Genomic DNA, 27825 nt, shown 5'->3' with positions numbered 1-27825 from the left:
GTAAACTCACAAGAAAGAGATCAGACAAAATATTTCCATTCAGAATAGATTTTTTAAAAAAATACCTAGAAATTAACCTAACCAAAGAGTGAAAGACTGCTATAACAAAAACTGTATTGCCACAAAAGAAAGCAGTAGACGAGGACATTAGAAAATGAAAGATATCCCATGCTTGGATTGGCAGAACCAATGTTGTCAAAATGGCTCCATTACTAGAAGTGATACACTGTATACATTTAATGCAATTCCAATAAAAATACCATCAGAATTTTTCACAGAGCTAGAAAAAACAATTCTAAATTTGTATGGAATCAGAAGAGACCCAGTAGCCAAAGCAGTCCTGAACAACAAGAGCAAAGCAGAAGGCATTGCAGTCTCAGACTTCAAGTTATACTACAAAGCTACATTAATTAAAAACACCATGATTCTGGCACAGAAATAGACATATTGACCAATGGAATAGAATAGAGGATGCAGAAACAACCCCAAGCACCTTTTTTTGACAAAGGGTCCAATAACTTAACACTGGAGAAAAAATAACTTATTTAACAAATGGATGCTGGGAAAGCTGGTTATCTACATGTAGAAGAATGAATTTAGATACCTATCTTTCACTGTGTACTAATTAAAGTCAAATAAAAAATGGATCAGAGATCCAAATATAAAAGCAGAAATGCTGAATCTGCTGGAAGAAAGAATTGGTAAAACTCTTGAAGACATAGGCATAAATAATCCTTGTTGAACAGAATCCCATTTGCATAAGGTATAATACCAAGAATCAACAAGTGGGGTTGTATCAAATCAAAAACATCTGCTTGGGAAAGAAAACAACATTGTGAAGAGTCACCCTACAGAATGAGAGCATTTTTGTCAGCTACTTCTTGGACAGAGGACTAATATGTAGAATATATAAAGAATTTTTTAAAATTAGACACCAAAAATAAAAGACTCAATAAAAAAAATGGGCAATTAAAATGAGTAGACACTTCTCATCAGAAGAAGTACAAATAGCTAATAAGTACATTAGAAATGTTCAGCTTCTTTGGCCACTAGAGAAATACAAATCAAAACAACACTGAGACTCTACCTTATTTCACTAAGAGTAACTCTTACCAAGGACTCTGAAAACAAATGCTGATGAGGTTGTGAGGGAAAAGGAACCCTTCTACATCGTTGGGAATATAAACTAGTAAAAATCACTATGGAAATTCTTCAAAATATTAAAAGTAGAAATAATTGTCAATATTGTCCCCGTTCTACAGGCAAACAGTTGAGAAATAAAACACTGATTTGCTAGGAAGTACAGAAATTGTAACTTGAGCATTAGAATTATCCTTTTCTATACCAAATTGCCCAAGAAAAGCATTTTCTCTACATCTGGTTTGTTCATGTTTGATGTTTTTTTAAAAAAAAATGTAAAAGCCAAGAACAGTAGAAAAATAACAAAAATAACCTACACATCTACCTCTTGGGAAAAAAGGACTCCCTCCCCATCTTGGTATGATTTTGAAGGAAATGCAGATTTGGGTGGGGGTGGTGGACAATCTTTTTACCTCCTCTGGCTTTTGGGCAGGATTATTTCCCCCCTAGCTATTTGAAAATGTCTGATCATTGGCCAGAAAGAGGGTTTGTCTGCTATTTTTATTTCTGTTCCATTGTCTCATGTTCTTGTGTTTCTAATGGCTACCCCTTACTTGAATTGTATACAGAGCTGGAATGACCCATCTTTAGCTTATTTGGCTTGGCCAGTCAACATAAATATGAAATCCTTGAGACATGCATCATACTTCTTCAACCTGTAGGAAAGCACTATCACCTTCCCCCACTCAGCCTCTCATTCTCTGTGTTCACATGGAAATGAAAAACATTCCTTCCTGTTAGACTTCTTTCCTGTCACATTCATTTGAATGTGAGCCAGAATTATGTGGTTTGAGATCTGCACTTTCAGGATCAAGTCTGAAAGAATAATGATTGTTATGCTGGGTAGAAACTGGGATGGAATTGACAGCCCCATCTATTCCTCATTCTCTTCCTCAATCATCCTTTACTTTCATCCACACCGTTCCTCTCACCCTCACTTAGGCAATCACTTTTTTTTTCAGTGCAGAGGTAGACTTGAGAGTGTCTGCTGCTAGTGGAAGGCTTCAGTCTTGCTTTGAAGGAAACAGCACCTGTAGGCAGACAAGTCATTGTCTCATCCGTCAGGTGCACAAACAATGAGAGTGAAAAGACCTCTGAATGAAATGTCTGAAACCCTTGTAGCAGATTTCACACACCTTTCTTAGGGGCAGCTAAATTCTTATCCTTTGCCATCCTTCAACTAAGCATTTCCAACATACCTAAGTTAAATTAGTTCTGAAGTTTCCAAAGAGAGGATACTTCCCTCTCCACTTTTCGGTGTAAGGAAAGCTGTCATAATGTGAACAGCTTAATTTTTAGAGGCATTTTTTTTTCATTGCTATTATTCGAAAGTAGAATTTATCACTTGTGATGAGGCCTTGGCTTCTAATCTTACTTCCTCAGTGTCAGAGCATATTCTTCCTTCTTGTATGTCCTTACTTACCAGCAAGCTGAGGGAAAATCAGGAAATGACAAGATATCTGTGGAAGGCTGACACCTGGCCACCTTTCTCCTGTGAGACTAGTACTAATCTGTGGATGTTCAGTTCACTGTGCACATGCCCAGTGTTCAGAACTGGAGAATATAGCAGAAGAAACTATCAGCCTTGCCCTCAGCAACCCAACAGTCAAGTTGGAAGTAATAAGAGCAATGTAAAAAACAATAGGGTTATTAGTGTAGCTCAGCTGTAGAGCATTTGCCTAGCATGCATAGGAGATGAGTTCCATCTCCAGCTCTGGAGAAGAATGAAAGAAACAGTAGCAAAAATATAAAGTAATAATTAGTATCTCCTTAGTTCACACCATTAGTGTGTAAAGTTATGAGAGAAGAGACCTGCGAGAACTGCAGTGATTGAAAATGTCTTCAAGAAGGGAAGACATACCTTGACCAGTGCCTTGGGAGGGGTGTGGCATCGTGAAATGGCCCAGGAGAAGCAGAGGGGCTAGGACAGTGGTCAACCAAGCTAAGTGCATTCTTCTGATAGGCAAAGTCAGATACACACACACACACACACACACACACACATATAAATATATAACGTATATATTAGGTAGCAATAGTAGATATTTTATAGTAAATATGGCACATATATAGTGTGTAGTAAGGACGTGTGTGTGTGTGTATATTATATGTATTTGTGTATTTCTGTATCTTTTGGTTTATTTAAGGTGTTCACCTTTCAAGAATCTTTTAGATTTTGATGTAACTGGGTAAAAGGAAGGAATGTTTCTTGTATTCATTTTTTTCCCTTCCTTTTCATTAAGTCACACCCTTTCACATAATCCCTTCCCTGTCTCCCTTAAAAATTGATTGTTTGTAAATTCTTCTGATTTGGTGGAGTATCCTATTCTCATTTTGAACCAACTTTAGAAGATGATCCAGCTAGCAAGTGACAAACCTGTTACTACATTTAAAACAATCAAATTTCTCACAGGTGTTTTGTCACACATCTATAAAAAGTGGTATGGTAGCAGTAGTGCTGAAATTCTCTATGAAAAGTAGGTTTGTTTTTCTCTAAGCTTCCTTTTCTGTGCTTTTGTAAATTGTGTAGTTTCCGTGTTAAACCTCTAAAGAGTAATCACCATCTCCTTAAGTAAACTTTCCCTTTCTAAGACTGTTAAATAAGTTGTTGGGTATACATGGTTTTTAGAATTTTGGTTTGGGTGGGAGAGCACTGCATGATGTGTGAATGTGATTCTCAGGCCCATCTCTGCCCTATTAGACAATTGTTTCCATCTCTGCTCTCTCATTTTTAGCCTAAACCCACCAAGGGGCGAATGCGCATCCACTGTCTGGAGAATGTGGACAAAGCCCTTCAGTTCCTGAAGGAACAGAGAGTCCATCTTGAGAACATGGGTTCCCATGACATCGTGGATGGGAACCACCGGCTGACCCTTGGCCTCATCTGGACCATCATCCTGCGCTTCCAGGTAAGGAACCCAGACCAAGGATTGCTGATGATGCTCAGAACTTAGGACGACCTCCTGGTTGTCCTAATGGAGCTGGCCTCTCCATTCTAGAGGGACCAGAAAGAGCAGGTTGCAACCACATCTCAGAATCAAGTGTACAGAGCAGGGTATCACATTCCACCCCTCAGAACTGAGTGCTGCTCTGGAGGCATGTGGAAGCTACTATGTCTTCCTACATTTTACTACACCTGATAGGCTTGGACTGCCTGTCTGAGATGGCTCAGTGTTATCGGGGTTTCCTGACACTGCCTCTAAATGTTTGGTCTCTTCCACTTGGCATTCAGGAACAAAGGTATAAAGATGTGGCAAATGCTAAGTTATTAGCACTAGACTAAAATTCACCAAATTGTGGCACATATTATAAAATATTTTTGGAGAAACTGTTTAAGGTATTGGCATGTATGTGGCCTCCATTTTCACCTTCTCATGCTCCCTTGGATGTGAGGAAGAATTTTTCAGGAGGGAAGAGCAAAATCCTTATGTTTTGAAGCTATGATGATTTTATGGGTTTTATTATTTCTGGGGGAAGGTTCTAGGTGCAGACGTATTTAAAATCAGAAGATATCCCTAAGGTCATTCTGTCCAAATCCTTCAGGTTATGAGGAAACTGAGGACTCTGAGAAGTTTGGAGCCTTGCCTGGAGTTACATAGCCAGCCAAGGCTGCAGTGTTTCTGACCCTTTGGGAGAAAGAGCTCAGTATTTGAGAATGAAGCACCTCTGGCCTGAATCCTGGTTCATTCTCCAGGCAAGGCTTAATGCTCCTGCTCCTCAATTAAAATTTGAAATGCAGGAACAACTTCTTACCCTGGTGTCAGGTTACACTGCAAGCAAATATCCTCCAATTCTGTCTCCTGGGTGACTATGTTCTCTGCTTTTCCTTCCTGTTCTACCCCTTTGATAAAGATTTGATTGATTTTCCTGGGTAAATAAAAAGCCTCACACAAAAAGAAAAGTCAAGTTATAGCTTTGTTTTCTCATTAAGACACTGAAATCAGCCTGTGACCAGCCCTTTTTCCCTCTCATTTCTCCTAGAATTGGTCTTTGGTTTACAATGTTCTGGCTGTGGATGTGTGTGAGGAAGGAGCAGGAGGCTAAAATGGGGTTACAGAAAGAAACAACTCCCTGATTGGCTGCTTCCCAAACCTGGCTGATCATCTGACTCCATTGGGAAAGCTTTTTAATAATTCAGATTCCCAGGGCTTACCCTGGTGATTCTTATTAAGTTTATCTAAGGAGGGAACCACTGTTGATAATGACATCTTTAATGGAGTTAATTGCAACAACCAAGGTCTTTTTTCCCCCCAGACCGGAACTCTTAGGTAGGTTTCTGTCATCCACTTCCTGAATGATTTGAAAATGGAATGAATGTTATTAAACTCACTAGCCTTATTTATGCCAGCAGAAGTGAAATTAGCAGGACATTCTTTGAGCTTCACCCCAATTTAGTGTAGAGTAAAGCATTTTATTTCTGTTGCTTTTGACCTCTAATAATCAGAGCATGGGAGGACATCCTGATGGTGGCTTGTGGCCTCTCTTGACAGCAAGTCAGTGTGCAAGTGAAGGAGCTGGCACACACAGCCCATTTCAGGATTCTCAGCATGAATTAGATCGAGTCATTGACTAATTAGCTTTCTGACAGCTTGCCTTTTCTACACTTAACTTCTAAGTACCAATGTAGGCTTTTTCCCTTTGAGGCAAGAGGCAAAGGCTGCTGATAACTAGTGCGTGGCCTGCAGTGTTGGTATCTTAACATGACTCAGCTTCTTCCAGAAGCTTTTTGAATCATCACCTGTTTCATAGCTATGCTGTATATCCTCTCTGTATCAGCTAAGGCCGAGCTCACGTTCTGTCTTCTTGGTAAAGCTTCCCTGTGTGTCCACAGAGACCTCTTCACCCAGCTTCTGAACACACAGTCTCATTTTGAGCTCCTAGCACTTGTGTATGTATTCCCTGTAGCTGAGTGTGCCCTGTCCTGTGTGTGCATAAAAGAAATCCATTAAATAATATAATGATACAGGTTTTATGCTGCTGTCCCTTTAAAGAGAGTAAAAGATGGTGAGAGAAACTGGAAGTCTTTGAACTTGCCTAGTCAACAGGTAGTGGTCTCATTTCAGAATAGTATCTAGAACTTGTTTCTGTATGAGCATATCTGGGAGCAGATGCCCTTCATATAGAAGCATAAGAAATCTGACAGTAAAGTTCAGCGTGCTTTTCCAGTGAATGAAGGTTACTCTTTCACATTTATTTTCTGCACGTGAACTAATGATTCTAATAAGAGTTTGGGGTTTGTGGGCCCGGGATTTAGCTCAGTGGTTCCGCTGCCTGCCTTGCAAGTGCAAGGTCCTGAGTTCGATCTCCATTACCAACCCCCCCACCCCACCCCCAAAAAAGAGTTTGTGGTTTGTGCATGTTCAAACTTCACATTCTTACCACATATAAAACTGGAGATTTTTTTAAAAGTGCAACTGTTTTAATTGTTACATAGTTTTTCCTAGTTGAGTATATATGTAGATATTTTATCCCTTCTCTTTTTCAAAAAGAATTCTAGGAGAGCTATTTGTAGATTGAAAAGAGAGAGGTTTCACATAAAGCAGCAGGGGCAGAGAACCTTAGAATGGTTAGAGCCAGAAGGGGAAAGATGACCTCCTAGGCCAGTGATGGTGAACCTTTAAGAGAGGGAGTGCCCAGACTGCAACCCAAAACCCACATATTTATCACAAAGTGCCAGTGCTGAAATTAAACCTGAATATTGAGGTTTTAGTTTAGAAAAAACTCACATTAACATCTTTTGTCTTGAAAGAAAAACACAATAACAGAGCTTTCAGTGATGCAAACAGCTTTGTATTGAAAGATAAAAGTTTGCATTTGGAGTGCTTTTGCACAGTTAATATGATCTTTGCTGTTGTATGCATGTTGATAATTTGTCAAACCTTGGCTGGGATGACTTGGCTCATGTGCCAACAGAGAGGGCTTTGTATGCCCACTGTGGCACACATGCCATAGGTTCACCACCACTGTCCTAGGCTACCACCGTCCCTTTTCTACCCCCAATCCCAAGTTTAATTTATGAAAGAAACAGACAAAAGGGTATTTGGGGCATTTATCTAAAATCACGTAACTGGTAACTGGTTCCTAATCCAAGAACAGATGTTTGTGGGTCCTTCTCATGAGCTTATTCCTGTTCTCATCTCATTAAAAACACAACAGCATTCTGTGGTAGCCATGATCTTTACCATCCCTCAGATGAGGAAGCTGAGTTACTCTGATGATAGAGCCTTAGTTCAGACCCAGTCTGCCAGTGGTGCCAGTCGAGCAAGTTTTATGTATAATGTTGAACATATGCTGCCTGGGAGGGGCTTACAAATGCAGACCATTGAAGCATAGCATTAAACATGCTCTTTCTCTGAGAGTTTGGGTCAGCTTTCAGGAAATAATGCACATAGTGTCCTTGTCAATGAAGCCTTCATCCTGTTGTGAAATTTTTTGGTTGTAAAAAAACCAGACTAAGTATTGTTCTGGGTTCTGATGAGGTTCCAGATGTACTACTATGAGAACCAACATGCAAGCTTGTAGTTGGAAAGATCTCTTGAGGGCAGATGACCTCTGATAGGTGCTGGAAAGTCATGAAGGTAACCTGTCTTCCCGTGTGCCTTACCCCTGTACAAAGTAGGAAACCTGGTTCTGTCTGGTATTTCTGAGGTGAGCCCTGACTTCAGGAAGCAATTTTCATTGACATTCAGAATAAATAGTCTACAGGCTGAGGCTTTGATCTAAAGGTTACTTTATATAAATGAAGACCTGTTCTTCAGTGGCTCTTAGCAGCTGACCCTTATGTTTATCTAATATTTCTGTGTAAATCTTAGATCCAGGATATAAGTGTGGAAACTGAAGATAACAAAGAAAAGAAGTCTGCTAAGGATGCATTACTGCTGTGGTGCCAGATGAAGACAGCTGGGTGAGTGTAAACGCAAAGGGCATCAGGGCTGTGTCTTCCAGCATTACATTCTACTCTAGTCATCACTTACAAGGTGTTGACAGGTGTCTTTTCCATAGCTTCCATTGAGAAATCTTGTTAGCACATAAGCAGTTGCTTTGTTGGCATTTCAGATATCTCCCAGAATGGGAAGAGTTGTGATTTATAGTATAAACCTGTCATGTATTTCTTCAGTCAATTGCCTTCTCTTTATTAAGGAAGCTCCAGAAACCTTTTGTTTTGTTTTGTTGTTCTTTTTGCTTTTCTTTTTTTTTTTTTCTTAGATAAGATCTTGCTGTGTAGTTAAGGCTGCCCTTGAACTCACTATATAATCCAGACTGATCTCAAATTCATGGCAATCCTCCTGTCTCATCCTCTCCAGTGCTAAAAGATTGATAAGATTACAGGCATGCACCATTACTTCTGGCTTGAGACCATTATACGGTGAAATTTAAAATATTAAAAGCATCAAAACTGCCGTATTTCAAAAATAACAGTTGAGAGTTTTCCTTTCAATTTCTGCTATTTGGGGGAGCTTTACACAGTAAATTTCAGAACAGTCTTAATGTTTTTCCTGTTCTAGTTTTCCCTCCCTCCATCACTCCCTCCCCCCCCTTCTTCCCCTCCCCCTCACCCCCTTCCTTATTTCCTCCCTGCCTTCCTGTCTTCCTTCTTTGAGACAGGACCTCACTATGTAGTTCAGGATGGCCTTCAACTCACTATGTAGTTCAGGCTTAGAACTCCTCCTGCCCAGAGGCAGGAGTGTTGGGATTACAAGCATGCACCACCACACCCAGAACATGTATTCTTTCATTGAAATTTTAGTAAATATATTTGTAGAGAACTGCATCTTTTTTCTTAGTCACTGTTTGTCTAGATTCAACTGAGACTAAACCTATAAAGTTCTCATCATATTGGTTAGAGTCATAGGACCTTCTTGAGAACTCATTTTGTATCAAGTTGATTAGAGAGTTATTGTCACAACTGCTTCACATGTAGATGTAACTATATGACCATGCCATATCCAAAACTGTGATGAGCTTATGTCCTAATAAATGGGTGAAGTCAGGTATGCACCTTTAATCAACTACGGATATAAAGTTATTAATCAGTATAGTATAGAATAGTTGATTCGTTGGGGCTAAGTTTCAAACATAGGGAAGTTTTTAGGGAGGTAAAATTTTCATGAATTTAATTCTTCCACAACTCTGGTCACAGACTGAATTGGTCATGAACTGAATCAAATTCAGTGGTTAGGTTCAATGTTGACCTTAAGGGGAAATTTGATTCAGTTCCCATTCAGTTTGATTTGTGATCAGAGTTGTGGAAAGAATTAAGTTTTGTGAACCGAGGTACCACTGTACTTATAAAACTTCATCCAGTGAAGTGATACAAGGAAAGAAATGAAAGTTGAGTGCCATATAAACAGGTAGCCCGAGATTCCTTGTGTCCCAGATGACGTGTGAATTCAGATCCCAATGACCACAGGTCCTGGTAGGTGGAGTAGAAAGCCAGAGGAGGCAAGAGGCTAATTTTTTTCCTAAGAGTAATGTTTTAAATAGAAGACACAACTCACATCTTTGATGAGACTGAATTTGCAAGCAGAAGCCATATGAGTTTATATTACAGCAAGCTGAATTTGAGGGGATACTTGCTCTCAACTTAATTGTTCTTCTTCATAGTCACTGTCTTAGATTTTATAATACTTACAAACATTATTTTAAAATACTGCATTTAGCAAAAGTGTAAACATTTATTTGTTAATTCTGTTGCTTTTCTCTTGTGTTTTGTCCTTGGCAGCTACCCTAATGTCAACATTCACAATTTCACCACTAGCTGGAGGGACGGCATGGCCTTCAATGCACTGATACACAAACACCGGTAAAAAAAAATCATGCTAATAATTGTGGGATAGAATGTTTCTGTTCTTCTACATCAGAGGGATGAATTGATTTTCCTATCCATTGCCTTCGATGTACCACAGGGGACATTCCTGAATTCCATATGAGGCAAATATGGGAGAATATGTAAATTTTCCCAAACAAAATAAATAAATTCAGTCATTACCTGCCATTTTCTTAATAAATATTGGAAGTGTTTATTCAGAAATTAGCTATTATTGTTTGAGATTTACAATGAGTTTTTGTTCTGCTGTTATTCTAGGCCTGACCTGATAGATTTTGATAAGCTCAAGAAATCCAATGCACATTACAATCTGCAGAATGCATTTAACCTGGCAGAGCAGCACCTTGGCCTCACTAAACTGCTGGACCCTGAAGGTAAGGACTGCAGGGATGAAAGGTGGGACTTCAACATCTCCACCACCAAAGGGTTAATATGAAACCTGCTTAGTGTCAGTATATTTATTTGTACAGTGTGCTTTGGGATTTATCAAAGGAAGAGGAGTGTAATTTTAGTTATGGGAATTACACGAGGCTTTGTGGGGTAGGGTAACACTAGAAAAGGCTTTGAAAGATGAGTTTGATTTAAACAGTCTGAAGGAGAGGGCACACTAGGCAGAAGGATATGTTTGAAACAAGTGCAGAATAAGGAAAGATGAAGGAGAGTTTGAGGACCAGAGATTCAGTGGGAATTGTGTTTAGCGTATGGCGGGAACTACCCCTAGAAAGTGGGACGGGGCGCTACAGGCTAAATTAGAGATTGTTCAGCAGGCAGTAGGGAGTCATTGAAAGTTCTAAGCACCTGTGTTCATAGTAGATAACCTGGCATAGGTGCTTAGCAAATACTGGTTAACTGGTATTCAGTTATAGGTCAGTGCTTTGGGACAGATGAGATTGAGACAGGCCTTGTTAGGAGATGGTGCTTTGTTTGCTTGTGTGCAAACGGAACAGTTAAATGAGGAAAGTGTAATCGAGAAAGGAAAGCTGTAAGTGGAAGAAGCAGTACCACTCAAAGCTTTTTTCTTACGGCTCTGTCCCATTCTCTGCATAAAACTGATCGCTCTATTCTGTGGGTCCTTGAAGCTGCCCTAAGTCTGACCGTAGGTGGCACAGAACCATACTCTGTGGAGGCAGTCCCCAAAATCCTAATTCTGGGTTTCATTTTAATGTGGGCTCTCAAAGGAACTTTTTCTAGTTTTGCAAAGCATTTAAAATATAAGATTTGTTTATAGTGCTAGAGGTTTATAGATTCTCTCAACTGTGAGCAAATATTAGAGAGAGAAAAAAAATACGGATCAGAGAGAAAGTTCAAAGTTCTTATAAATATACAACAGGAAGTTTAACTCCCCAAGGGCAGGTCGAGGTCATGAGGCTGCCAGGCTGCTTTGCGGCTATTTTCCAGTGCGTCAGATTCACTGATACATTCATTACAGGAAGCTGAGATAAAATTATCTTGGTGCTAACCCATTAAAATGATTTCTCAATATAAACAGAAAACTAAAATTCTTTGAGTTATGATAAATCTTTGTGGTTTACTATGAGAAGGAAATTTTCCTTAGCTCTGGCTCTTTGTGCTTTTACAGAGAACCTCTTTTTTTCTATCACACTAACAAAATTTTTTAAAATCTCGCTCATTTGTTAATCTTTCTAATCACTACCCAGTATAAAAAGGGGATTGATGTTTCTCAGATCACAGGACGGGAACTAAAAATAGCAGCTGATGTCATGGATCCTGTGGGTTTGATCTTGAGTATTAGTTGTTCTAGCCCCAAACTAAGATTAGGTTCAACTTCTATTAGTTATCCAGTGCCTCAGAAGGCATTATTGAAAAATATACTTTTAAACAAGTTTTTAAAAAAAGTTCTGCTTACTTCTTCCAATTATTGTTGACATTTTGTATTTATAAAACTTCACTCAAGCCTGGCATTTTTTTCTTCCTGTCCTCCCATTTTCTCTCCTCTGGTATACTTGAATGAGACTAAGCAGATGCAGGAACTCTCAGGTGGGAACCATAGCTGTAGTCTGACTCTTGATGCCAATGACTTTCTTGGTGACCCTGAGCTAAGAGAATCCAAGCCCTGAGCCCTAGTGTTCTCATGTTTAAAATAAGAGGGCTGGGGATGTAGCTCAGTGGTGCCACGCCTGCCTGGCAAGCGCAAGGTCCTGAGTTCGATCCCTGGTTCTGAAAAAATAATTATAAAAGTGACATGGGCCGGGGATTTAGCTCAGTGGATCTGTCACCTGCCTTGCCAAGCGCAGGGTCCCGAGTTCTATCCCTGGTACAAAAAAAAAAAAAAAGAAATTTAAAAAAGAGAGCAACAATCTCACTTCATAGGGCTGGGTGGAGAGTAGAAATGAAAGTATAGGTATGAATGAAAAAGAACTTGATGTATCTACTAAGAGTTATCCATTATGTTCTATTCTTAATCTGTCCTGGGTTAAGTGCTTCCCTCATTATTGTCATACCTAAAGACTTGCTGTTTCATTCATTTGATTCCTCTCTTATTAAATATTCATTAACCAACACTTTATGCAGGACAGTACACTAGGAGTTTGGGAGGTAGAGTAGCATAAGGGCCTAAGACAGGTTTCTTTCCTTTGTGGACTAAGTTTTGTAAGCAGATAAATTGTGTATAAATGATAATACCTGCTAGAATTGGACTTTATGGCAAACTCCAAAAGGAACAGGGGGGAAAACAATAGCTTTGGGAATCAGAAATGACTGTGTTGTAACTCTCAAACTGGGTCTTCAAGGATAGTAGGAAGTGATGAGTTGGGAAAAGCTATTTCAGGCAAAGAGAAGTGTTGAAGAAAAGGAGTCATATTGCAAAGTATGGGGTATATCTGGGGAATAGTGAAGAGTAAAGTTTGGTTCAGATACTTAGAACCTGAGAAGAATTAGTAGGTGTGGAATTAGAAATATCTAGAGCAATGTTTGGTACTTAGAAAAAGCCTGATAAATATTTGAGAAATGGGTGGATGGGAAAAAGAGGGAAAGTTACAGCCAGGTTGTAGAGGAAAAAAATGCCTTACACTTTTCTTCAGACTGAAGGGCACTTTGGAGAATGTTAGAGGTAGGACAAAGTGTTTATGGTTATGCAACGTGTAAAGTGAGTACGGCAGTAGAGAAACCCAGTGAGAGAGCCTCTATGCAAGTCAGTATTCCATGACTGACCGCGTATGATTGACAAGAATGTCCAGAGATCGGGTGACCAAGGCAGATTTTGGTTCTATAGGTGGAAAAGAGGACTCAAGAACCACAAAGCCAGTTTGATGGTAGGGGGCAGAGATACACAGTATGTCTTTAGAAGGCATTTTCTGTATTCATATGGTAAACAAATTGGTGACATGATTTTATCATCATTGTAATTAATGTAGTGATGACAGAACTCTCAAGGAAGACACTGGGCTGTTCAGTGCTATCATACAGTTCTAGTTTGTTCCATCTGCCTGAGTGGCAGCACTCTGAGCAGGACACTGAACAAGGTCTTCTCTGGGTTACAGATATCAGTGTGGACCACCCTGATGAGAAGTCTATCATCACATACGTGGTGACTTACTACCACTACTTCTCTAAGATGAAGGCCTTGGCTGTTGAAGGAAAGCGAATTGGAAAGGTGAGCTCACACTGGTTCAGTAAGTTGTGAGACATAATGAAAGTCAGTGTCTTCATGTAGTGCTGCTGAGCACCACATTCTTCCATGTACTCATCAGGTTTGCCAGTAACAAACAGTCCCTTGGGGCGGACTCTCCACATGACAGGGAAATAGGCAGATGCTTGTCCTTCTCAAAGGGTAACAGGAGGGAGAGGTGATGGCTAAAAAGTCTAAGAGGGGAGTGGAGGGGAATCGCAGACAAGAAATACTGCTCTCCTCAGCCTTTCTTAGTCTTAGGCTTTTTTACTCATTTGGCTGATTTTCTTCTACCATATTTTTCAAAACACCTCAGACAAGATGACATTGTCCTCCCAGTGCAGTGGAATGGAAAATTCTTGGAACAGGGTCAAGCCAAACAGAGCCCTCTTTGCTTCTCTAGAAATTTGGGAGGTTGGGCTATAGGAGTTGTTGAGAATCTTTTCCAGGGAGATTGGGTGGTTTCAGAACCAATTAAAGTTGTGTTGATCTGTGATTGCTCACAAATACAGCCACAGTCTGGATACCTATTAGGAAATGGTTCCTTGAGTTAAAATGCTTGAGCCAAAGTGGCCCAGAACTGTTTCAAAGCCAGTCATTAGGCATGCATTTGTTCGTGTAGGTTTGCAATCATATTTTCTTGCATGGTGATATTTTGATGTTGTTTTCATAACCCTTATTTACAGGTGCTTGACAATGCTATTGAAACAGAAAAAATGATTGAAAAGTATGAATCACTTGCCTCTGACCTTCTGGAATGGATTGAACAAACCATCATTATTCTGAACAATCGCAAATTTGCTAATTCACTGGTTGGTGTTCAACAGCAACTTCAAGCATTCAACACTTACCGCACTGTGGAGAAACCACCCAAGTAAGATGCAAATTGTAGTACCATTAGCATGGGAGAAGAGATTTCTGACTTCTGTGATCTCTCATCAGTGGTCTATCTTACTATTTTTCATCTGATTCTGTGTTGCTAAAATTTATTATAAACCATACTTTCTAGGCCTTTTCCAGTGGAAATATGTCACTAACATACAGGATACATGAGACCCCTAAGAAATGATGCAGGCCCTCAGTCCCTCTAAAATCCTTGTGGCGGATGTCTTTCAAAATACCATATTTTTCAGATTTTAGGAAAGAGGCATAGTAAATATGTTGTAAACGAAAGACCCTAGGCAGGTCACAGACAGGTAACCTACAGTCAAGCACAATGTAAATATTAACATTGTGAGGGATAAAGAAAGATAATAAATTGTTTTGTATCAGTTCAGATCAGGTTTTGCTGCCCATCAAGATTTGATTTTTCATATTTTTAAGTTCATAATTCTTACAGATTGTAGACCTTATCTTTTGCTTACTGTAGTTCTGAAGTTATTCTGAAATTTGACTTTTAACTCCTTGATGAAGTCTTTGAAACTCATTGAAAATTATATTAGGTAAACATTTGAAATAATCTTTGCTGAATTCATTCTCTAAATAAAATAGTTCATTGTCTAAGTCCTATGGTTTAAATGATTAATGGAAGAATCTTGTGTGCCCTTGATACCTTCAAAAACAAACCCCAGCAACAACCATCAACCAACCACCAAAAAAACCCAAAAAAAATCACAATTAGCTTTTTCTGAGGTTTTTAGGACCAAAGACTAAGCCAATACTGTCTCTATAACATGAATTTCACATAAATTCAGACCAGAGATAAATGGCTTTTAAAATTGTGTGAAATGGTTTTTCCTCCACCAAAAAATGAATTTTTCCTCTTGATGGGACAAAATGCAGTAAACAAGTTTATGGCTCTTTTTGTCTGTGCATAGATTTACAGAGAAGGGGAACTTGGAAGTGCTGCTTTTCACTATTCAGAGCAAGATGAGGGCCAATAATCAGAAAGTCTACATGCCTCGTGAGGGAAAGCTCATCTCTGATATCAACAAGGTAAAACTGATCCATCCAGACCCATGTAGCCCTAACCTCCTGCAGGCTTCATGTTCTGTCACTGGGACTTCATTGCCAAAAGGGCAGAGAATGGAAGGATCTCTTCCTCCCTGCCAAACTGATGAGTGGCAATTGATGAGTGCCAGGGGTGGCAGAGGGCTCAGCACATACTTGGTATAGGCCAGTCTGTTGGAACTTTGGGGGCAGTGTTAGATTTTATCAAACCAGCCTGACAGAGGCTGTTTGCCTTGTTGATGAGATATGTATGTATTCAGTTTACCTCTCATCTGCCCAAGACAGTCAACTCAGCTTCAAATTATAGAAAAGAGAATGTGAAACCCTATTTCATTATTTGGAATATCTGAACTGTGGACTTGGGATGTTGGCTCCTTCTGTCAAAGAAGCTGTCAGATAGTTTCCATTATCATGCCTATTATGTCTACAATTAGAGAATTTACAATGGGCATTATTTATAACTGGAAACTTGAAAAATCTAGAATTCTGTGATCAGTTGTACACACTTAGATTCCTATGAGTAGAATGTTTGGACTTTTTAAATGTGAAGCAAGACATTTTATAGAAATGAATTCAATGTGGGCAATCAGTCAGGATTTTTCAAGAAATTCTCAGATATGTGAATTTTTTAAAAAGTGGGCCAGGACCCGGGGATGTAGCTCAGTGGCATAGCACCTGCTTGGCAAGGGCGAGGTCCTGAAATCGGTCCCTGGTACCAACACCACCACCAACTCCCCCAAATAAATAAATAAATGAAAAGTGGCCCAGAATGGAGTGAATGGGGGATTCAATGATTTTTTCTTTTTTATATGACTGGAGCTATTTAAGATAATACATTGTTTCCTCTTAAATATGAGATATATAATTTAGTTGTATTGCTCCTTGTGTGCACTGTTTTGTTTTCCAAGTACAAGACAGGATCTTTTGGTTTGTCTAAACCTAAAGTGTGTTCCCATGAGGTTACAGCAAGAAAAAACATATGTAAGAGTCCATGAGGGTGAGGATAGGAATGGGATTTGCCTTTCAAGTTCTCAGGTTATTTTGAGAAATACTGGCTGTTGGCTATAGCCAGGGAATGTTCCTTGAACATTACAGGAAGGCTTGTTTTTTTTTTTCATTTCTACAGGCCTGGGAAAGACTGGAAAAAGCGGAACACGAGAGAGAACTGGCTCTGCGGAACGAGCTCATCAGACAGGAGAAACTGGAACAGCTTGCCCGCAGATTTGACCGCAAGGCAGCTATGAGGGAGACTTGGCTGAGTGAAAACCAGCGTCTAGTGTCTCAGGTTCTGCTCTCAGCATTACTAGAGAAACTGTTCCTGGGGTAGTCTAAAAATGTCAGCCACACTCAGGAGGCCCATGGTATGCAGTGTGGTGAAGTAACTGTCCAGTCATCCTGTCCACTTCCCATGAAGAGGATGTTTATAATTTCTAATACATTTTCTTTTCTATTTATCTAACTTGTCATACATTTGGAAGCAGCCCAACCAGAGTTTGTTTAAAGCCAGCGAGTACATGTGAACCATTCACATTAATTTTTTTAATTAATTTAACTGGTACACTTTTGATATACATAATGATCACATTCATGGTGGGGAAAAGTCCCCCCTACCCCCCCCTTTCAGTCTTTAACCAACCAACCCTTCAAGGCAGTGAGAGACTGGTCATGAAATAAATAAGACAAGCTTTCTTTTCCTTGGTGTGACATAAACTATCATATACTCCAGTCTCAAGTCAGGTACTAGAGATGAGCTGGGCTCCTCTGTAAAATGAGAAATTACTGATTTGTTTTTTGAGGAGGGCATCTGAGTTCAAACAGGGAGTTTCAAGGAGCCTGTGGAAGCCAGAGGCCAATGGGGGTGAGAGACTCATGAAGCATTGGCCCTATTCTGTTTTTCTTTTTGTTGTTGGATCAGATGGCTTATTTTATGTTTTCTTTTTATTGCATTTGTCTGTAGGACAACTTTGGATTTGACCTTCCTGCAGTCGAAGCTGCCACAAAAAAGCACGAGGCCATTGAGACAGACATTGCTGCATATGAGGAGCGTGTGCAGGCTGTGGTTGCTGTGGCCAGAGAGCTCGAGGCAGAGAACTACCATGACATCAAGCGCATCACAGCAAGAAAAGACAATGTCATCCGGCTCTGGGAATACCTGCTAGAACTGCTCAGGGCCCGAAGGCAGCGCCTTGAGATGAACCTAGGGCTGCAGAAGATATTCCAGGAAATGCTCTACATTATGGACTGGATGGATGAAATGAAGGTAACACCTTACTGAAAGCAGACAGAGGCCAGAGCTGACCTAGCTGGACCTTTCTTTTGTAGGACCCACCCATTAACCCCTCAATACACACACCCCTTATCTAATTCTCATACTGTAAAGCTAGAGTGGGACCATTCTAACAGTGGGACGAGAGTAGCTCACAAGGTGAAAGTTTGAATAAGGTGTAAAGATAACCATCTCAATAGCCAGAGGTCTGTTACTGTAATTTAGATATATTCCAGTGTAAGGCATCAAATTTTGTTTTTCTTTGTTTTCAATTCTTCGGAGCTGAACGAGCTTTCAGTCTCATTGATCTTTCTATGTGTACGTGATACTTCTATGTATCGGGTGGTACAGAGAAGTGGGAGGGTGGTAAGCAGTGTGGACAGGTCACAACCAGGCAACCAGTGCTCACACTGTGAGTGCCTGAGTTTCCTAATCTCTTGCTGAGCCTCTGTTCTTTGTTTTTAAATGGAGCTTATACTTACCTGTCTACCTTATCTGGTATTGTGAAGTTGAAGTGTGCCCGGTATATATACAAAGCATGGGACAGGATTGAGTGTTGATGGCTGCTAATGCTGGTTTGTGCTTCTTCCATTACTCACAGCTCTGAGCATGGGGTTCCAAGCTTTCTACCACCCAGTGAAAAGAGCTATCATTGTACCTTAGCCCTATGCCTATTCATGTCTGGTGGTGCAGGCCATGGAACACTCATCCATGTCAAGCTAGAGACTTCTTCAGAAATATATGAATAAAGTAAAAATCTCATCTAGAGAGGATGTAGGACAATTGATAGAAAAATCTTGGCCAACTGTTGCAAGAAGAAAGAAAACATCAATGGGGTCAACTTAAACCTAAGATGTTGCTTGGGATCTACTAAGCATGACAGCCACCTGACCCTACTTTCTTATTTGGTTAAAGATGAAGCTTCTAAGCTTTTCAGCAGGGTTTTTCTCCCATTGGTTATGTATATGTTTCGTGGCATAGGAGGGTACTGCTAAGGGAAGAAACACATTCACTGGAGATCAACAACTTCTAAGCAATTTCTTTAAATTTTGAAGTGAACAAATCTATTACCTTTATCTTTTACCTTCTGGAATAGTGTTGCTGCAGTTTCGTTTATTTTTTAATTTGGAGAGGCGGGCAATACTGAGGATCAAACCCAGGTTCTTCATACTGAGGTACAACCCTGCCCCACCCCCCCCTTTTAGAGATAGGGTCTTGCTGAGTTTTCTGGACTGGACTGAAACTTGTGATCTACCTGCCTCAGCCTCCTGGAGTGCTGGGATTACAGGTGTGTGTCACTAAACCTGGCAGTCTGTTTCTTTCTGAAGCCTCAGTTTACATTTTTGAATCCTTTATGAAGACACCCCATCTTTTTTTTTTTCTTTGACTGTGCTTTTTTAGTGTGGATTAGGCTTATTTACCAAGCTAGGTGATCCTTAGTTTATTATGTGTCTCCTGGTGCTGGCTTTCAATACTGTTTTGTATTGTTTTATTCTGGTTCACTGCCATCTTCCCCTAAAGCTGTGTGGTCAGTGGCAAGCTCAAAGGAAGGGGCACCCTGGTTGCTGGTTCTCTCTCCTTGCTCAAAGTTGATATGATGCTGAAGTCAAAGCACGCATCTTCTTTCTATTGCGTCTTGTGCATAGGTCCTATTATTGTCTCAAGACTATGGCAAACACTTGCTTGGCGTGGAAGACCTGTTACAGAAGCATGCCCTGGTTGAAGCAGACATTGGAATCCAAGCAGAGCGAGTGAGAGGTGTCAATGCTTCTGCCCAGAAGTTTGCAACAGATGGGGAAGGTAAGAATGGACCATTCTAAGCATTACCTTCTGAACACCAGAGATCCATCTCTAAGTAATAAGTTGTGCATGACACTGGGGCTTTTGAAGCATATCATTGTAAGTTCCTGGTGGGTTTGTCTGCCTCTGTGTCACAAGTTGCAGTGAACTGGCCTTCTAAATAGTTTAACTGTGTCTCATGTCTGAAATAGACACGTCTTTTCCTTAAATACTTGATTTTGAGCAGTTTGATGTTTGGTTTTGAAGCTCAGCATACCACACTCAGTAACAACATGTACCAACAATCTAAGGTAGCTACTCCAGTAGTCTATGGCTTCCATACTTGGTCACATCTTTAGAGAATGTTTAGAAGGTTTTGGCTTTGCATCTTATATTTTTAGAAATGATTAAATGAATTTATCTTATTTCATATAACTCATGTGCTTTCTTGATTTTTAAGTGATCACTTTGTCTATGATTGAGCCTAAAGGATATGCATATCATGTGCATATCATTGCCCCTCCCTCCTTTCCAGTTAGGGCTTACAAGGTACTCCATTGCCTCACCTCCCACATGGCCCTGCCACTTAGGACATGAGGTGTGACCCCACCCCCCACCCCCAATAAATGAGCAGGAACCCATGCTAAACTCTTAGCAAACAATTACATTCCTTCCTTGGTGTTGAACAGGCTACAAGCCCTGTGACCCCCAGGTGATCAGAGACCGTGTGGCCCACATGGAGTTCTGCTATCAAGAGCTTTGCCAGCTGGCGGCCGAACGTCGGGCTCGTCTGGAAGAGTCCCGTCGCCTCTGGAAGTTCTTCTGGGAGATGGCAGAAGAAGAAGGCTGGATACGGGAAAAGGAGAAGATCCTCTCCTCTGATGATTATGGAAAAGACCTGACCAGTGTCATGCGCCTGCTCAGCAAGCACCGGGCATTTGAGGATGAGATGAGCGGCCGCAGTGGCCACTTTGAGCAGGCCATCAAAGAAGGTGAAGACATGATTGCAGAGGAGCACTTTGGATCAGAAAAGATCCGTAAGCGGATCATTTACATTCGGGAGCAGTGGGCCAACCTGGAGCAGCTTTCAGCCATTCGGAAGAAGCGCCTAGAGGAGGCCTCACTGCTGCACCAATTCCAGGCCGATGCTGACGACATCGACGCCTGGATGCTGGATATCCTGAAGATAGTCTCCAGCAATGATGTGGGCCATGACGAGTACTCCACACAGTCTCTGGTCAAAAAACACAAGGATGTGGCCGAAGAGATCACCAACTACAGGCCCACCATTGACTCGCTGCACGAGCAGGCCAGTGCCCTTCCCCAGGAGCACGCAGAGTCTCCAGATGTGAGGGGCAGGCTGTCAGGCATTGAGGAGCGGTACAAAGAGGTGGCAGAGCTGACCCGGTTGAGGAAGCAGGCACTGCAGGACACCCTAGCCCTATACAAGATGTTCAGTGAGGCTGATGCCTGTGAACTCTGGATTGATGAGAAAGAGCAGTGGCTCAACAATATGCAGATCCCAGAGAAGCTGGAAGACCTGGAAGTCATCCAGCACAGGTGAGCAGGGTTCTTTTCCAGGTACCAGGGGTGCTGCCCCCACCTTGTGACCACTAGTAGCCACAGGGGTGACTATTGTGTTGAATTACCTTTCAGATTCGAGAGCCTAGAGCCAGAAATGAACAACCAGGCTTCCCGGGTTGCCGTGGTAAACCAAATTGCACGTCAGCTAATGCACAGCGGCCACCCCAGTGAGAAGGAAATCAAAGCCCAGCAGGACAAACTCAACACGAGGTGAGCATGAGGCCAGCTGCCGATGTGGGGGATTGAGGGGATGAGGTCACTTGCTGAGCCATGGTGTCAGGAACTTCCTGCACCAGGTCACTGGCATTGCAGCACTGATATCATGACATTGGCATCTGCCTTTCAGCACATTCTCATCTTTATTTTGTAGGAAGTAGCTCTTAGGTGGGGTGACAGCGTTCGGGATGGGGCAAAGCTGAGTCAGCCTAACATCTACGCCTCCCTATATCCCAGTTAGGCCTTGGTGTGGCCTGCACCTAGTGTAGTGGAAGGCAAAAAAGGTGACACTTGTGCTGTCCCCTTTTAAATGATTTCTGAAACAGGATTCTGGCATGTTTGAGACTGAATTTGCCAATGAAAGTCCTAAATGTCAGGGTGGACCTTCGTCCTGATCTTATCTTTCAGTTGAACAAACACATTTGAGTAGTCAGTTGGGAGGACAGTTGGCCTCAGTTCTAAAAGTAGACATAGCCTTTGAATATTGGAAAATGTTCTTAGAAGCAATTTGGAAATGAGCAGTGTGTCTGGCAGACCTGACTGAAAGGACTCTGTGGGACAGATGTATTATAACTGCTCATGTTGGAGCTCTTTATACATTCTCTGTCAGGCCTTTTCTGGATTATACTGCATCCCTGAGCCATGTCTATAATGTTTGGTGTTCATTTATTTAGATGATTTTTCCAAAAACCATGTAGTAAAAGCAAAGATGGAGGGAAAAGGTGTCTAGCTTTAACCATCACTGTTCATTTGGTTATTTGGTGGTATGTTCAGCCCTTTTCATGCTTCTCTCTACTGCCCCTGCACTCACAGGTGGAGCCAGTTCAGAGAACTGGTTGACAGGAAGAAAGATGCTCTTCTGTCTGCTCTGAGCATCCAGAACTACCACCTCGAGTGCAACGAAACCAAATCCTGGATTCGGGAAAAGACCAAGGTTATCGAGTCCACCCAGGACCTGGGCAATGACCTGGCTGGTGTCATGGCCCTGCAGCGCAAGCTGACCGGCATGGAGAGAGACTTGGTGGCCATTGAGGCAAAGCTGAGTGACCTGCAGAAGGAGGCAGAGAAGCTAGAGTCTGAGCACCCTGACCAGGCTCAGGCCATTCTGTCTCGGCTGGCTGAGATCAGTGATGTGTGGGAGGAGATGAAGACCACCCTGAAGAACCGGGAGGCCTCCCTGGGAGAGGCCAGCAAGCTGCAGCAGTTCCTGCGAGACTTGGACGACTTCCAGTCCTGGCTCTCCAGGACCCAGACAGCCATCGCCTCAGAGGACATGCCCAACACCCTGACTGAAGCAGAGAAGCTTCTCACACAGCATGAGAACATCAAAAATGAGATTGACAACTATGAGGAGGACTACCAGAAGATGAGGGACATGGGCGAGATGGTGACCCAGGGTCAGACCGATGCCCAGTACATGTTTCTGCGGCAGCGGCTACAGGCCTTGGACACTGGATGGAATGAGCTTCACAAAATGTGGGAGAACAGGCAAAATCTCCTCTCTCAGTCACATGCCTACCAGCAGTTCCTTAGGGACACAAAACAAGCTGAAGCCTTTCTTAACAATCAGGTAATATTTGACATTGCCTTAGCTCCTCCTGTAGAGTGGGCCCTGGCTGTGCTTGAAACCTTTTGGCCAGAGGAACTTAAACCATTCCTGTGTGACATTAGATGGATAATGTAGAGACATATTTTTTTTCCTGACTCTTAGGCATTGAAATCTGTCACAGTGTAGGGGACAGAAGTTGAAGATTACCAAGAAAACTGTTTTGCCTTACAAAGTATGATTACATTTCAACTATTTTGAGGACGTGTAATGTTCATGGTGTGTCCTCGTAATATCTTTTTTTCTTCTTATAATATTTAAATGGCATCATTCTGTGAGGTATTAATACAATTTAAAGGATAGAAGGATCAAGGACTTCACCCAAAGACACAAGGCAGAAGTCAGAGAAGCATCTCAGGATAGTCTCCAAAATAGGGCTTGATTTCTGCTGTTGCCTTCATAGGTACAAGAGTACCCTTTTGACTGAGGGACAAATCTTGAATACTTTTCTTTAGGGGGAAAAAAATTAGAGCATTAACTGCTTAGGAAAATTTAGTCACTTATGGTGTACCACTGCAGTTTTTTGCCTCCAAACTTTTCATTTTGTGATTGAATAGATTATTCCATTTAAGTACAGTGAAGCAGTTGCGCAGAAATGTAGAAAATAGGAAAAAGTTCTGTCATTAATATATCATCCTGCTATGATTTTATTTCCTCTTACAAAATAAGGAGTATGTTTTGGCTCACACTGAAATGCCTACCACCCTGGAAGGAGCAGAAGCAGCTATTAAAAAACAGGAGGACTTCATGACCACCATGGATGCCAATGAGGAAAAGATCAATGCTGTTGTGGAAACAGGCCGGAGGCTGGTGAGCGATGGGAACATCAACTCAGATCGCATCCAGGAGAAGGTGGACTCTATTGACGACAGGTATAGTTTTCCTGAGATTCTGAAGGGAGTTTTGTGCCCAGAGTCTCTGGCTCTTGAGTGATTGGCCAGAAGTCCTAGGGACTGTGGGTATAAGTTTCCCAATGGGCACCTGGCAAAATTTCATCTACCCACATAGAAAATTAGTGACTAGTGTATGACTGTCTGAAAATGCACAGGTACCTGCAAAAGAAAAGAAATTAAGAAGCCCAGCTAATCCTAACCCTAAGACCTGTAAGAACCAGAATGCTGAAAAGCAATCTGGTATAAGCCATGCTGTTAAGTTGACACACAATGTTTCACCCCGTGAGTCCCCAGGAGCTAGACATTTCTCAGCCCAGGCCACATTCACCTTCATCTCTGAGACTTTGCTGAAGCCTATCAGAGGAGAGGAAAGGAGGGTGAGGTTTACATATCCCGAGTACCTGGGAGAGCTACAAATATTATCTGGCCTTTCTTTAAAAATTGCCTTGGATATTGCTGTAGTAGGATCTTTTTCATAATGAGAGAAAAGACCATTTTCCTCATCTGCCAGGGCATCTCCAGGATTATTTTTTCATTTCAGTTTTTTGTTTTTCTGAAAGATTTTTCTCCCTAGTTTGAAGGCTGATATATGTACTCTTTGACTCACCCTTACTCTTACTCTGTCCTGATTACTAAAGTGGGGAGATGGGGCAGGTCAAACTTTAGATGTACCAGCATCAGCCAGTTCTGGGCTGGCCCATTTGGATCAGTCACTGACCTCTTCCAGCTGATCCTCTCTGGTCCCAGTTTGGGCTAGATTCAAAGGCTCATTCTGAGACTGATGTCAAGGCTCCTCTGGCTTCATGTACACCTCTGAAGAAGGAATTGCCTGCTGAAAGCATTCCCTTTCCTACAACATCTGAAACAGTCTCCTGGGACACTGGGCCAGGTCAACTTAAAATAATACATGAGCGGGCCAGGGATTTAGCTCAGTGGTTTCGCCGCCTGCTGCACAAGCTCAAGGACCCGAGTTCGATCCCCGGTACCAAAAAAAAAATAATAATATAAAAATAATAATAATAATAATAATAATAATACATGAGCTAGGGAGGGGAATTACTCTTGTTCCCATAAAGATTTAGCTCCCAGCTTCAGTACTCTCAGTCTCTCTGTTTGCACTGATTCAGCCTAAACCATGTATTCTAGGGGTAGTACTGTGGAATAGGACACAACTTTTACTAATTATAATTTTGTGTCTATTTCTTTTCAAACAGCCCCCCACCATGCACACACAAATCCCTCCACCAAAACCTTAAATTAGTGTGAGAGATAAGGATTGAGCAATTCTTAACCTAGAGAAAAAGTTTTTATTTCCTTCTTTCCTAAGGTGAAGTCTCTTGTTTTTATAAATGTGTTATTTCATGTTCCTCCATGTTTGATGCACACAACTGGTTTCTTCCAGGCAGGTTTGGCCCCCCAGACACATGCATTCAGGCAGATGTGCAGCTGCCTTTGGTTTGTTTGTGTGCGTCCCAGTGCTGCAGCTGCACGGGGTTTTTGGAAGCAGATGATTTGAAAGCGTTTCAGCAGTCCTCAGTTGTAACTTAACCTTTTCTTTTACCCTTGACTGAGAACCAGGGCTCCTGAAGTTCCAGGGCTTCCTTAGGATTTCCACTTTAAAAAAAAAACGAAAGAGGATTTTGTACTATCAATAAGCATAAAAAAGATGGAAGAAGGGCTTTCTATTGATTTGCCATCTTATCTTACATGTTACATTTTTCTATCTTAGCTAATGTTAACCAAATTCTGGTTTCAGTTTAAGGCCCAGAGGCCTCAAGATCTGAAACTAACCTTAGAAGATCTTTATCTGTATAAAAATGTACAAATATAATCTTTGTTATAAAAATGTTCCAGGTGTTGTAGAGGCACAAGCTAGCTAAATGTCCACACCTTCAGATTTAATGCTCTTGTGCGGAACATTCTGATGCTGCAATGAAGTTATTTTTTTTGTAACATGCTCACTTTAAGGTAATCTCACTGATTACCACTGAGCTTGTTGAAAGAAAAAATACCACAACAAAAACACTGACTCTAACAGATGTGCCTGGGGCATAGGTGACCTTCAAAACTGCCTGTGACAGGGTGGAAACCAGCCTGCTGTCCAACAGTACAGGGGGGTGGGGGGCTGCTGGAGGGAACCTTCTGGCTAAAAGGAAAATTCCAACCATAATACAGCCCTCAGAGAGCAACAGAACAATATCCAGCTTTGTAAAGTAAAGCCCTGTCTCACAAGGGAATAAAAAACACCATGATTTCCAAACTTTTTGGCTCTAGCCCCCAAGTTTTTTATTCTTCAGAGGAAACTGAGTTATGCTCGGCATCTGCTTCATGTGATGGAGCTTTTGAGTCTTGTTACAGGGGCAGGAGGTGAGAGATGGAAATAAATCAAGAGAACCTCACCCCAGCGAGCACTGTCAGGACTGGAAAGTACAGTCAGGTTTTAGAAGATCCTTCCCTATAATTGAATTTGTGACCCCACTGTGAGAAAACTCCCTGTCAGTCTCCAGTGGTAAACTGTTAGGCCACTACCTGCAGAGCTGTTGGATTCCTTAAAGGATGCAAAGGCCATCCGTATGCTACCCCTGGAGCAGTATCATTTGGACTCTTTAATCCCCAGCCTCCTCTTTCCCTTCTTCATTGTCCCACTATAAGAGAAAGAGCACCTGGACAGGAAGATCTTCTAGGCATGTGTGAAATTTGATTTTGTAAGAAATACATCCAGATTCTGTCTGGTTGTTTGTCTCTGAAGAAATGTTTTAGATAATGTTTTATTTTTATAAGCATCGAAGGTCCTTTTGTAACTGCCAGCGCATGTGATTCTTCCTTGCCATTGCAGCTCTTCTACAAGGTGCTGTGTTGAAGGAAATTGAATTTCATTCAAGGTGTTTGCCTAAAAGCAGGACTCCTACCTTTTGTCACTAACTCCACCTCAGTTAACCTTCCTCCTGAAGATTTGCCTCATTTTCTTAAGCCTACCTAGATGTAGAACTGGAATTTGAGAGTACAGGACTTCAAGAACTTTTCTTAACAGTCCTCTCCCCTTACATTTTTAGATTAATTCCTTTTAGCCCAAATTTATTAAAATCTTTATTTTTTAGTTTCTTATGAAAGATGGCAATAACAAAGTGGCTTTGGCTTTTATTATTTTTATTATAATAAAGGCAATAAATGTTTAAAATTTTGAGAGAGAACTGCTACCCTTAATCCTTTCTCTGGGATATGCTGTTTTAGCATTTTCCTTCTAATCCATGCCTTGAAGTTTTATAGCATAAATATATGTAAACTCCTTTCATTTAGCATTAAATAGTAGTATTCTGTTTGAATTTTGCCTAGGTAGCATAAGCATGTTAAGATACTCTTCCCTGAAGCTATAGCATCTCCTTCAACTTAAAAACAAAAAAGGGAATGTTATATAGCCAACATATATGACCATATTATCTCCACTTGTAATATTCCCATTGTTATATAGCCCAGGCATCTACAGTAGCCAGAGGATCAGGGGCTTTTTAGGTCAGTTCCCCAGGCAGACAGTGGGCTTCTGTGCTGTTTTTCTGGATGTCTCTTCAGGATTTACTGAGGGCCTGTGCAACACATGGTGTCACTGTAAGATCTTTCTTTCTGTAAGGGAGGATTCCTCACATCAGTCAGTCAGCAGCACATGTTCCCTGAGCTATTCTCCCTCAGCTTTGTGGAGTATCTAAGGTTGTACTCTTGCTCACCCCTAGCTTAGGGGCTGGCAGAGGTGGAGGATGATCCTTCCCACAGGCCCATGTGGCAAGGAGTTGCTTTGAGAGTAAGAATGAAAACCCAGCTCTCCCTGTTAGCACGCTGTTCTTTGCCCCTCTCAATACCGTAGTTGAGGCTGTCTTTCTTGCATAGGTTACACAGGAATGTCAGAGAAATGTAATTGTGGCAGTGCTTCTTGGTCTTGAGAGT

The 27825-nt window shown here is 41.3% G+C and overlaps 1 protein-coding gene across 7 annotated transcripts in view; it reads left to right on the top strand.

The window, feature by feature from the left end:
* The window catches only part of Sptbn1 (spectrin beta, non-erythrocytic 1), a 197047-nt gene that overhangs the window by 130692 nt on the left and 38530 nt on the right, over positions 1-27825 (top strand). For all 7 annotated transcript variants that reach the window (XM_004867283.4, XM_087216384.1, XM_087216382.1 and 4 more), the window contains 14 exons: positions 3876-4049; positions 7953-8044; positions 9863-9943; positions 10226-10341; positions 13468-13580; positions 14282-14469; positions 15413-15530; positions 16672-16830; positions 17503-17805; positions 19458-19611; positions 20280-21150; positions 21247-21384; positions 22204-22960; positions 23666-23868. In XM_004867283.4, the coding sequence (XP_004867340.1) occupies positions 3876-4049; positions 7953-8044; positions 9863-9943; positions 10226-10341; positions 13468-13580; positions 14282-14469; positions 15413-15530; positions 16672-16830; positions 17503-17805; positions 19458-19611; positions 20280-21150; positions 21247-21384; positions 22204-22960; positions 23666-23868 (3467 nt within the window). The remainder of the gene's footprint in view (positions 1-3875; positions 4050-7952; positions 8045-9862; positions 9944-10225; positions 10342-13467; positions 13581-14281; positions 14470-15412; positions 15531-16671; positions 16831-17502; positions 17806-19457; positions 19612-20279; positions 21151-21246; positions 21385-22203; positions 22961-23665; positions 23869-27825) is intronic.

The sequence above is a fragment of the Heterocephalus glaber genome, unplaced genomic scaffold, assembly GCF_053883595.1.
Source record: "Heterocephalus glaber isolate CG9 unplaced genomic scaffold, H.glaber_assembly_v1.0 deba00001457, whole genome shotgun sequence".
In the NCBI taxonomy this organism is placed as follows: domain Eukaryota; kingdom Metazoa; phylum Chordata; class Mammalia; order Rodentia; family Bathyergidae; genus Heterocephalus; species Heterocephalus glaber.
This window is presented reverse-complemented; position numbering and strand designations above follow the sequence as displayed.